At 38.2% G+C, this 13120-nt stretch overlaps 1 protein-coding gene across 3 annotated transcripts in view; it reads left to right on the top strand.

Moving 5' to 3' along the window:
• Positions 1-13120, top strand: part of LOC149313594 (cyclin-dependent kinase 15-like) — a 76690-nt gene that overhangs the window by 40691 nt on the left and 22879 nt on the right. For all 3 annotated transcript variants that reach the window (XR_016280844.1, XM_089519397.1, XM_089519396.1), the window contains exon 11: positions 8266-8314. Coding sequence is in view for 2 of the 3 variants with exons in the window: in XM_089519397.1 (XP_089375523.1) it covers positions 8266-8314 (49 nt within the window). In the remaining variant the exon portion in view is untranslated. The remainder of the gene's footprint in view (positions 1-8265; positions 8315-13120) is intronic.

Below are 13120 nucleotides of genomic sequence, written 5' to 3'. Positions count from 1 at the left end.
ACCCTTGGATGTAGTTCATCTAGCCCTGGAGACTTGAATTAATTTAGAGTTGCTAGGCTGAGCCTTATCCAAGTACACAACCAAGATAATATGATTACTATAGTCTGAGTGCTGTACACTGGAAAAGTGGTTTTCAAACTGTGTGCAGATGAACTTGGGTGTTACTAAATGAGAACTGAACATGAAGAAACAGAATGGTTCCCAATTGGCAAGGGGGTCAGACAAGGCTGCATTCTATCACCCTATCTATTCATCTTGTATGCAAAAAGTATCATATGCAGAGCAGGTTTGGACACAGAGGAAGGAGGAGTGAAGATCAGAGGAAGGAATATCAATAATCTACAATATGCAGATGACATGTTACTAGCAGAAGACATCAAAGTTTGATACACTTACTAAAGAAAGTAAGAGAAGAAGTGCTGAGGTGGGTTTGTTGTTGAACATAAAGATTACAAAAATAATCACCAAGGAGGAGCTACAGAAATTCAAAATAGATGACAAGGAAATTGAAATAGCTAAAGATTTCCCATACTTTGGATCACACACTGATCAGAATGGAGATTTCAGTCAAGAGATCAGAAGAAGACAAGGGATAGGAAGGGCAGCTAGACAAGATCCTAAAGAGTAAAGATATTGAGCTGAACACCAAAGTTAGGATCATCCAAGCCATTGTATTTCCATCACCATACATGAATGAGAAAGCTGGACAGAGAAGAAAGCTGACAGAAACAAAATCAACTTTTTTGACATGTGGTGCTGGAGAAGAGTGCTGAGGATAATGTGGACAGCCAAAAAGTCAAACAGGTGGATCTTAGAACAGATCAGCCCTGAGCTCTCCCTGGAAGCCAAGACAACTAAATTAAGGTTGTCATATTTCAGCCATGAGAAGAGATGACACACTGAAAAAGATAATAATGCTGGAAAAGGTGGAGGGCAGTAGGAAAGAAGGAAGACCACATACCAGATGGATAGAAGCAACCAAGGAGGCCACAGCCATGAGCAGAGGAGTTAAGGATACATAAGGTTACTCTGAATCGAGGCCAACTTTAGGACAGTTAACAACAAAATTAGATTACTAGTGGCACAACAACTTTCCACTAGGAAATCTCCCCAACAATATATGGTATGTCTTTATGTATGGTTGTGAAAGCTGGACAGTGAAGAAGGCTGACAGAAAAGAAGAATCAACGCATTTCGGATGTGGTGCTGGAGATGAGTTCTGAGAATATCGTGAACTGCTAAAAAGTTCAATAAATGGGCCCTGGAGAAGATCAGGCCCAAAATCTCCCTGGAAGCAAAGATGACTAAACTGGGGTTGTATTTTCATATCCTGAGGAGAAAGGACTCACTAAAAAACTAATGCCTGATAATGCTTGGTAAAGTGGAGGTCAATAGGAAAAGTGGAAGACCACATTCCAGATGGATAAACTCAATCAGAGAAGCTAGGACCTGAGTCTTCAGGAGCAGAGGAGGGCAGTTGAGGAAAGGGTGACTTGGAGGTCTCTCAGACATAGGGCTGCCATGGGTCGAGGTCCACTGGAAGGCAACTGACAACAGCAAAATGTATAGCTCCAGGAGTTTGTTGATGTGCTCCTTGGTGGGAAAAAGGAAGGAGGCATTCCATTAATTTGGGGAGGGGCAAAAGTGAGGTTCCTAAGAGGCCTTCTAGGGAAATGGAAACTGATGGCTGGGGAGGAGGCACCCTCCCTCCATCCCTCCTCCCTTGTGCTCCTTCCCAGTGGCCCAGTAGGGATCTGTAGTAGCATCCTTCACAGGGACATTCCTGGAAGGGCAAATAATGGTCACCAGATGGCAGCACTGCTACAGAATCAGCAACAGCAAAAAGGAGAAGCCAGCCAAAAAAAAGGGGGGTAAGCTGGTTTGGCCTTTAAACCCTGCAAAAAATGCAAGACAAAATTTCTCTCCTCAGAACTTTTAGCTGAGAGCCTTGAATACCTTTTGGAAAGAAATGTTGAAGTCATTGTCACCAACTCCCCCCTCCCTCCCTCAACATCAGCCCTCTTAAGAGTCCGGTGCCTTTTCTCTTTCTACCAGTAGAGGGAAGCAAGAAACAGCAAGCACAGTCTTTCCTACAGCAGAAAGTGTTTCAGTAGAAATGATGTCTAACATCTTGAATTTGAGTGGTATAATTTTTAATGCTTCCCCACACCCCCATCCCCAGTGTTGATGCATCATTTTAAAAGAGAACGTGCATGGAGCAGAAGGAAAGAGAATCCTGAAAGGAGGGAATCTAAAAGCATTGATACTGAATAGGTTGATCAACAAGAGAAATTGCTATCTACCACTGCTTGGAGAAAGGCTTATTGACAGAATCATACTGTGTACTGGTAAAACTAGAATGCCTTCTGTCCCTGTAAATTAAAATAATCAGCCATAAGTAGGTTGATTGAATGTGAGAAATTCAGGCTGGGTTTCTAAAGACACAAACCTGGGAGAAAGATCCGTTCATTGCAGTGAGGCCTATCTCTGGATAGACATGCATAAGACTGTGCTGTTAGATTCAGCACAATCCTTCCTGTTTCAGTCCCTTTATGGCCTTGGTCAAATCACCGTAGGCTTTACCTACTCACAAGTTTGTTCTCAGGGCAAGAATCAAGGTGATGGCCTAAATCCAGCTGTAGTCCTGGCCAGAGAAATCCTATACTGTAAATAGATGGGATTTACATAGGTTTTGACTTGCCGTTCAGCAATTGATTTGAAAGGTCTACTTTAATTAGGACAAGCAACTGAATTTAGGGCAGTGTGTGTTATCCCGAGACCCTTAGTGTAGGAGAAACATAGCAAATTAGAATTTTTTAAAAAGCTTATTATTTATTAACTTGTTAGTCTTTAATGTGTCATGAAACTCTTGGTAGCCTTTGCTATGACAGAGGAACATAGTTACTTCTCTAGAAACAGTATATAAAGAGATAGATCCCCCCCCCCCCCCAAAATGGTCGTAATATAAATATAATTCTATCTTGCTACAGAAAAGAAATAGAAATAAAAGTTTTATTATTTATTATAAATATAATTGGATTCTTTTCCCTTTAAATGGGGTCTGCAGTCCATGCAACCCATATTGTTTTAGTAAATCTTTGTGGAGTTTGACATCTAACTTGGAAGGTATTATCTCAGTGGCTGAACTTGCATCCAGCTCCTAAGTCAATCCCATGTCAAGACCCTTCCATCAACTTTGGAAGGATTTGATAAATGAAATAACTTTGTTGTTATTCCATAACTTTGTTGTATCTTTAGGTAACTGCATGATTACTGCCGAACTACCCTATAATTTGGGATGGTAACCCATATTTAAATAGCTGTCTCTGCACTCCTGAGCATGGTCAAGCTATTTAAATTTTCAACAAAAGAACTTGGAAAGGAGTTTTGAGTTTTTTTCTTCATCTACACACTGGCTCAGGGTTTCTAGGAGTTGTGGCCCCAAAAAGTTATCCATGCTAAAGAAGCTCTTTTTAATTGTATTTAGGAACCCTAACAGCAGGCTTTAATATATCTAATACATATGGTTAGGGCATCAGTGCTAACGTGACTATTAAAGCTGTGTGATGCATTAATATTTTGTTTTTATTTTTTAATGACAAAAACCTCTTCATTTTCATTAGCTTGCTCACGTTAATGCATGCCATAATACTTCGAACTTTTAGTTTAAAAACACACTCATGTATCCTTTATGCAGCAGGTATAAAGCCTTCTAAAAGACACCCCCCCCCCAAAAAAAAAGTCCAATATACTCTTGCCAAGTAGATTTTTTCCCTGTTAAGTCAGTGAAGGTAGATAGCAGGGAAGATGAAGACACAAGTTTTTGTGTCAAAGTGCCCAAACAGAAAGCAGATGAAAGCCCATACAGATGTCCATTCTATCAAACATCCTCGCTAAAAAGTTCACCTGGTGAATGGTAACATTTTTCATACCACTTAACAAGACTAAATAGATAACTAAACTACCCAAAAGAGTTTAGTAATCAGCATGATTTCTGGGAGACTTACATTATTAGATTCAATACACTACTTTTACTTCTAGCCCAAGAACCTTTGAAGATCTCCCCGCCCCATGTACAAACTAAGTTACATACCACTACCTCATTCCAGTGATTATTTACAAATGCCAGAGGTGTAATGTGCTTTTCATATAAGGAATTTTAAACTTAGAGATTTAATTCAGTTCATCCACCCACTCTGGGAACTTTTAAATTCACTTATCTCTAATCAGCAGTCACCATGTCTTTCATTTTGGCAGTTATGAAAGAAAGACTTCATTAGAGAGCTCCAAGGGAATCTCATAGTCATTGTAATCAACACAGCGGCTGTCTCAGTTTCTCAAATACACAAACACCGCCTATACAGTGCAAGTCAACATTTTTATTGGCACTGAAATTATAGTGAAATACATTGTTGTGATGACAACCATTTTAATATCTCTATAATTTAGGTAGAACCAAAATTTCATTTCAGTGAGAAACTAGAGTTGGAGACATGCGCACGTGTGCGAGGGAGAGAGAGAGAGAAATGCTTTCAAAGCCAGCCCTATCATTAGGCAACTGTGCATGGCGATATGAGTTGCCAAAGTGTTTTTCCAAGGTGGCACTTTGGTTGCAGAGATGTTTTCCCAACACTCAAATTGTCATTTGGTCATCAAAAAATGCATTTGTCTTCCAACAACTTCATTTTTGTGCTGTCATATGCAAAGCAGTTTTGTGTGCTGCTGCTATATAGAAGGCAGGTCTCAAGAATTGTGGAGATGGGAGGAAAGGGTACTTTATCAGGAGCTGGAAAGCCAGGGGATCAGTTGGTTCAGGCTGCAGCCCCATCACCATAACGGAATGAAGCTGAGATAATGCTTGAGAATATTGATGGAAATGCATTTAGATTTCTGTTGTCCAGATCTTGTGAGATTTTCTAGTGCCAGTCAAAAAGCAGTGTTAAAGCAGAGCAAGCAACATTCTCCATAGAGTGTAACTGGCACTCTCAGGGACTGAAGAGATTATGCTTGCCCGGGGCTTCCTTAGGTGACATGCTCTTTCAAGAATTACTTGTTCTAGAATTCCTTGTGGACAGATAGGAGGGAGGAGGAAAACATCTTAATAATCAGGTTCCAGGGGGTAACCATGATAGTTCCTTGTGGCAAAAATTAAACAGCAAATAATAACAAGTCTGGTGATGTCTTAAAGACTAACCAATTAACATGGCACAAGTTTCTATGTGTACTTCATCAAATGCACGAAGTGCAATTCTCAGTTGGCAGGTACTATATATAATCAGATAGACAGATTGCGAGTTTGTTTAGCCAAATCTAGTACAACCCATTGTCCAGGGGGATATTCATGTTTAGGCCCCAAAGTAATGGGAAGCAGTGCTACTGTTAGGATTTGCATAGCCGGAATACATGCAAATAAATGTCTAGTTCACAAGCATGCACAGACCATACTGCCATGTTTACAGCGTGGCAGAAAGGTCTCAGTGTGGGCTGTGGTGTAATTTCACAGCATAATTATAGAGAACATAATTGCAGAATTAAAACAGAAACTTTTCTTTCATCAGTCATGATATTGTCTCTGTCATGACATGCTTGGGCCTGGCACATAGGTTTTGCAAACCACTGTTTTGTCTGTGATATGCCTGTCCATCCCTTGCAACATGTCCCATGTTGCAAGCAAGGAAGACATTTACTGTAATTTAGCAAATTGCCATTATACACAGTTAAAACTCAACAGATAATTAATTACAGCATTATAGGATTTTTAGACTTCTCCCATGGATTATCAGGTTCTGGGTGATTTTCTGTATATGATTTAAGCCTTGTATTATGCAGCTGCCAAGCACTGATAAGAACATATAAGATACAAATTTATCAACATTAGGCAGCAGAAAAGAAACTTTCCCAAAATATGCCCTCCCCATTACTGATTTTAACACTGTCTAGATGTTTTTATTTCTATGGTTATTATAACTGTAACAGTTGAGAAACACGTAACATCTCTGACAGAGAATCACAATTACTGTAAACACTCTGCCCTGCTTAGTTGTCATCTTGTGCCAACCAATCCAGTCTGCCAAAAGTAGAACAGTTAATCTTGTCTGCATTAAAGTTATTCTCATTTTGATATTTGGTTAATCTACCAGGTACCATGGAAGTGACAAATATGAAGGAATGAAAGAGGCATAAAAAGTATTAGATTGTCCAAGTCTTAATTCCAGCTGAGATTGCATTTCTACATCCTTGAGCCTTTGGACTAAAATTAATTTAGCTCTATCATATCCTTGAGCTAAAAGGAAAGAACCAGAAAATCCCAAAATGATGCAACCAGCTGCATCATTTACTTCCATGGGCCCATGATTTCCAACACCATCAAAATAAATTCTGAAACATATTTCAGAACTTGCTTAATTATAATGTTAACAAAATAAATAGAGCTAACCTAAGGGTTTCATTACACCCAATTTTGCACAAACTAATTCTAATTTAGTGGATACAGGAACTACCAAAACTCTATGTAAAAAGATTTTGAGCTTTTTCTACTGAGTCCAAATTAGCTGTGGCCCAAAGAGGAGCCCCATATAACTGTTTTGGGATAACTAGTTCTTTACACTTCTAAGATGTGTTAAAACAAGCTTCCCTCTTTTGTGTGATAGAACTGTAATAGTCCATTTAATGTTCTGGTGGCTAACAGAGTACTTGATTGAACTTGTGCAGACTATGCACCAGTCCACTGAAAACCTACCCAAGGTACTTAAAGGAAGACACTCAAGTACATTTGCATTGAGTGAACAATTAAGGGTGTGTTTAGATTTACCAAATAGCTTAATCTTTTGGGGACGGGGTTGATAGTTAATAGAGATAAACTTATTTCTACAATGCAAATTAAACCATTTCAACATCTGCATGAACTCAGATGTGTATAAGAAATCAGAATTGCATAATCTGCAGAAAGGAAAACTGAGTATTTCTGGTTTCCCACTTAAACTAGAAAATAACATTTGCCTTTTAAAAACTCTACCACAAAAAAACTATGGATGCCTGCCATGAAAGCCTTCTACTTCACATATACAGGGAAACATGTATTTCATGAAAACAGGGGGTCCTAGTGCTGCAGTTGATAAACTGGCTGATACATTTATTCAGCACTTCTTTCAATCAGGGCAGGTTGTAGGGTTAGCCACTTGGCATGTGCATGTGTGCCTTCAAGTTGCATGGTGACACCATAAATTTCATAGGGTTTTCTTAGGCAAAGAATATGCATTTCCTTCCACTGAAATGCTGCCTATAGCAGATGTATTCCTTGTTAGTCCCAGGCCTGACCCTACTTATCTCCCAAGATCAGATCAGATCTGCTACTTTCAAGGACTTACTTTAGAGAGGATAGACATTTTAACATTGTCTAAGAAACCAGTAGTACATGCTGTAAATTTACCTGACCCTCAGAGCAATGACCAGTGATATAGACTACTGGCAGGGAAATTCATCTTGTGGTCCTTCATGCAAGTGCTGTGAATACTGTGGAAGGGATAGGAAGAGAGAAAATGTGTTGATTCCCATAGCAGTGCTATTGTTTAGTCTAGGGTAGCATCATGTCTAAGTGAAAGGGTTCCTGGTAGGGAGAAAAGATGTTCCAGTTATCCAAGTAGGGGGAAAAGATGATCTAGTTATTCAGAAGGAAAGGCAAAACAATGGCCAAGAAGGAAGGCAACATAAAGCTCCCGACAGGATTTTTACAGGATGGAAAATAGCATCTATCCAGTGACTTACTATAACAAAACGAGGAAGTGACAGATTTTAGAATGTGGTGTGAGATGCGCCACAGCCTGGCACAATTCATATAGATCATGCGAAAATCATGTGGTATATGTGTCAGCTAGTCTTCATGGCTTCCATTACCTCTTCCTGTCTGCCTTGCTCTGTTCAATATGTCCCCACCCTTCTTCTTCCAAGCTTTCATACATGTGCACACACATGAGAGTTTTCATTGTCTCTTTTGTTTTCAGAATTTGGGAGTTTTGGGTTCTGAATTTTGACATTTGTGTTAAAAATTAATTCAAGAGTTTGTCTCTGTTCCTTAGCAAGTGGTTAAAAAACTGTCCAGAATCACATTATAATCAATATCACTATTCATGCTTTATAAAAATAATGTATATTCATATGGAAAAAAGCAATGATAGATTCACGAAGAAGTCTGGAAATTCCAAGTACATGTCGCAGGCTGTTTCCTTTATTCCTGTTTAATCTGGTGATTGCATATTAACTTTCCAGAGAGGTTCTCCGCCAGTAAGCCTTGGAGGCTCCGAATGATCTGTGACAGGTAAACCATCTATGACAGTATTATCAAGTTCTCCCTTAGGAACTGTTTGTTTTTATATGCAAGCTTTTAAGTGCAGACTTGGCTTGTTTGAGCTCAGTCTGAATAAGATATCTCCAAAGTAGCAGTATTTAAACTTGGGGGAGGGGGGGAAGCAATGGATTGTGAGAGCAGCATCTCACATTCATGAATTTGTTATTATTATCAGACTGTTTGTATAAGCTGCCCAAGCATTTATAGATCAGCCAGCCATTTCACAAATAGCTTTTATAAAGCAAGATATACTTGAGATTCTAGTATTCGCCCTGCAAAATTCAAACTGAAATATAGAATCTTACCCCCTTGTCCAGTTAATAATAATAATAATAATAATAATAATAATAATAATAATACTTTATATTGTCAGTCTAGGGCAACCCCACTTGATATAACATGTACACTGATGACTTCTATTATGCATATCATTAGACTTGAGATTTCCTAAGATCTTTTGTACAGACTAGGGATGGGGAAATGTGTGGCCTTCCAGATGTTTTTGGGATAGCAACCAGCATCATTCCTCATTGTTGGCTATACTGGGTGAAGATAATGGGAATTGTAATCCAATGATATCAAGAAGGCCACACATTCTCACCCCAGTACAGATTCAGTATTCTTTTGGAAGTCTTTGGAGACTATCACATGGGGAAAATTAGGGGATTAGAAAGGCATTTTCCCAGGAAAGTTGCATGATTGCGGTGAAGATTTTCAGATGACGTCGTGATCTAAGAGGACTTACACTGGGAAGAATCAGGAATGCTCCAGCAACAAACCATTCACAGGATTTGCCCATGAATGGTTTGTTGCTGGAGCATTCCTGGTTCTTCCCAGGATAAGTCATCTCAGATCGCGATGTGTGTGAAAATCTTCACTGCAATAGTGCAATTTCCCCAGGAAAATGCCTTTTTAATCCCCTGATTTTCTCCCGTGTGATAGTCTCCTTTGACACTGGCAATTTCTTTGATACTGTATGAAAAAACAAAAACATGGCACGTTACTCACACTGTTTTTTAACATTAGAGCTTAAAAAATTGGACTGTAAATGCCAAAAGCCCACCATGCTGCCTGCAAGTTTGGGAAGTTGGAGGGAAAAAAACCAAAGCTCTGCTCTAAAACCAGTTGTACAGTTCAGAATCTTTCTATCTATTCCTGTATTTTTCCGTGGTAACATTTTATCTTTAAAGCCATAAGGTTCCAGATTACCTCCTTGACATTTCTGCATAGGGCTGGGATAAGACTCTTGTCTGAAACCCTAGAAAGCTACTACCAGTCAGCATTAGCAGTACTGAACTAGAACAATGGTTAGATTCAGAATAATCTCCTGTATTCCTTGGCCTCGGCCTCCGTGTAGCTGGCAGAGGCCCAGGCCGAGGTGCCGAGAGGAGCGCAGACTCCTGGTCCTCTCTGCCTTGGCCTGGTCCTCCACCAGCCCTGGGGAGGCCTAGGAGGTGGCGCAGCTCCTCAGCCTCGACCTCCTCCAAAATTAATCCAAAATGTAGGACATTCAACAAAAACGGAGGACCTAGGTCAAGGCGGGGAGGCCCAGGCTGAGACGGTGAGTGCGGTGCCACCTCCCGGGCCTCCCTGCCTCAGCCTGGGTCCTCCATTTTGGTTGAATGTCCTACATTTTGGACAAATTATGTCCTACATTTTTTCTACATTTTGTCAAGGTTTGGTGGCAGCAAATTCTGGCAACCCTATGCACACACTTCTGTGCGTGCAAGTCCCATCACTTCTTCTCTTTCTTTTTTCTTTCTTACGCCCTAGCCAAAAATATTCAGAAGATATTCAGTTTCCATAGTTAGTTTCATGCTGTTTGTGTTGTGGCTGCCAATAAAGAATAAAAGTAAGCAGATCCCAGTGACATGATGTCATTTGGAAGGGAAATGCAGTCTGGGATGGGAAGAGGAGAAACATAACAGGCTGGGTCTAATGGGCTACCTGATACTTTCAAATCTGAACAAACAAGAAAATTAAAAACTATAAAACTAAAACTTTTTTTTTGTTTTTACTTATTATGTGAAATCCAACTGGAGATGATCCATTAATTGAATAATGACTTATTAATTTGATAACTTATGTAAGTTGTTATATCTTATTCATTTGTATCTTGTTTCTCCCTCGATACTAGGTCTCAAAGTGATTTACAAAAATTAAAACAATGCATTTAAAAGCACTTACAAAGACAAATTAAAAACATATTAAAAGTCAATGTCAAAATACAATTCAACTACCCGTACAGTTAAAAACCATTCAAAATTAATCTATTGAATGACAAAACATAAAAGTCAGCAAAATAGCATACTGTTAAAAGCCCTTCAATTCCTACATGTCTGTCAGAACAGAAAAGTTTTCAGTTGTTGATGGAAGGACAGCAAGAAAGGAACCATCTAGAGTTTATCACATGGGAGGAATTTCTCTTAATTTCGAATGAAAAGAAAGTGGAGCCAGAACGCATTCACGTGAATTCGCTAGTTCAGCGAATTTACGTGAATTCGAATTGCGTTTGAACTGACTTCCCATTGCTCGAAAATAGCTTGCCATTGCCCGAAATTGTATGTGGTAGTCTATCACGCAATAACGTTAAACCCCATGATTGGGTTTGGACTGACTTACCGTTGCCTGAAATTGCGTGTGGTAGTCTATCATGCAGTAACATTAAACTCCGTGATTGCGTTCAGATTGCCATTGGATTATACTTCCAATTTCCCTTGTCTGATAAACTCTAAATTCTCCTCAGGGAGTTTTTTTATATTTTCTTCGTATCTTGTTTCAAAATATCTGTACAACAAGGAAAAATAAAACTCTTAATCATATTCTCTTTCTTTTCTTCTTCTTCTTTGTGGTACTACCATATGTATTCTCCAAATAACTATTCCAATAGAACTCATAACCTCAATCTTACAACTATATATTTCATGTTTCTGGTTTGCAAATCTTCCATCCCATAAATTAATCATTCTCAGCAAACCAGCCCTTATCTAAACACCATCTTTTTTCCAGGAATGTTGTTATTTGAGCCCAATCTTTTTCAATCCTATTTTTCTTTTTGTCATCTACTATACATGAGAGCACATCTAATTTTCTTATATCGTTTAGCTTCCATAACCAATCCTCTATCTGTAATTTCTCCTTTGATTTCCAATTTTTTGCTATTATTAACCTTGCAAGGGTAATCATATATAACATAATTCTCCACAGTCTGTTCTCATCTTCCTTTTTCAAAAAATATGTCATATTTAGTAAATATATTTCCGGCTTTTTTTATAGCTTATTCCAAATATTTGCTGTATAATTTGATGTATTTCATCCCAAAATTCTTTTACTCTTTCACATTTCCACCACATATGAATTGTTGTACCTCTTTCTTTCTGACAATTCCAACAAATATCCGACTCTAGTTTCCGAATCTATTTTCGTTTATCAATTCTTTTCTCGATTTTATTACCACTTCTTGTTTTTCATTCACCTTTAATATATCATTGTATCTTAACCATCTATCCTTGTTTTCCCATTTATTTGCAAATGCCTCTTGTGTGGATACCCAGCCCGGGATTTTATAATAAAAAATATTTTTAACCCGATTCCATGTTCCTATCAAAGCTCTCCTAATTGGATTATTATAAAAATCTTTATTTACTTCTAATTTGTTATACCATAAATATGCATGCCAACCAAAACACAGGTCTGGCCCCTCCAAATTCAACATATCCTTTTCCTTTAATCTAATCCAATCTTGTATCCACATCATATTACAAGCCCATCTATACAGTTTAATATCTGGCATTCCACACCCACCATTCTCTCTTTTTTCTTTCAAATTATTCCACCTTATCCTGGCCTTTCCTCCTTTCCAAATAAATTTTTTAAATTCACTATTCCATTGGTCCAACACTTTGTCCTGAATAGGAATAGGTAAATTTGTAAACAGAAACAAAAGTTTTGGAATGATATTCATTTTTATAGCATATACTTTGCCTAATAATCCAATAAAACCTTTAGAGCTAAGGAAGTAAAGAAATATGGAGAAATATGGAGAAGAATTAAAAATAGATGTATATGTTAAATATGGATATGTATTTGTATGGAATAATGGAAGGTATATATGATTTATGTAAAACTAATAAAGAACATTTGAAACAGTAATTTATTCAGAAAAACTAAAAAAAAAAAAAAATCTCCTCAGGGAGGAAATTCCAGCATCTTGGAACAGCAACTGAGAAGATTTTCTCCCATGTTCCTACCTTCAAAGCATCTACTCTAATTGGGACTAATAATTGGATTTAGGACATAAAGTTTACTCTGTCTGGGATCAGTAACTGGATTTGGATTTACATCCCTTTTATACTTTTGGATGTAGTTCATCATTTGGCTCTGAAGACTTGAATTGGTTTAAAGTAGCTAGATGTTCCCATAGCACTTCTTCACCTGTCTTGGGCTGCAACCCCCCTCTTTAAAGTGTGTATTCTATTTTTACAGATTGAGCACTGTTTTTCTTTTGGAAGAAGATATAGGTAAAGTAGGAAATAGGCAGATCTTCCACCTCCTTTTCACCCATTAGCCTATCAACAGCTTTTCCACATAGTGGCCCAACAGCTTCCTCTTTACCTCTCTTGTTCCAACCATAGTTTTTAACATGTCTTGTAAGCCTGAACTCATTCTGATTAAATGTGTTTCCTAATTTCACAATCTTACTCAATGGATAGGAAACACATTTATGGAAAATAGCTTGTATTAGTCAATCTCAATTCTAAGTTCTAAATTGAATAA

Source organism: Sceloporus occidentalis, unplaced genomic scaffold (genome assembly GCF_023333645.1).
Source record: "Sceloporus occidentalis isolate IW3139 unplaced genomic scaffold, rSceOcc1.0.p SCAF_4, whole genome shotgun sequence".
Taxonomy (NCBI): domain Eukaryota; kingdom Metazoa; phylum Chordata; class Lepidosauria; order Squamata; family Phrynosomatidae; genus Sceloporus; species Sceloporus occidentalis.
This window is presented reverse-complemented; position numbering and strand designations above follow the sequence as displayed.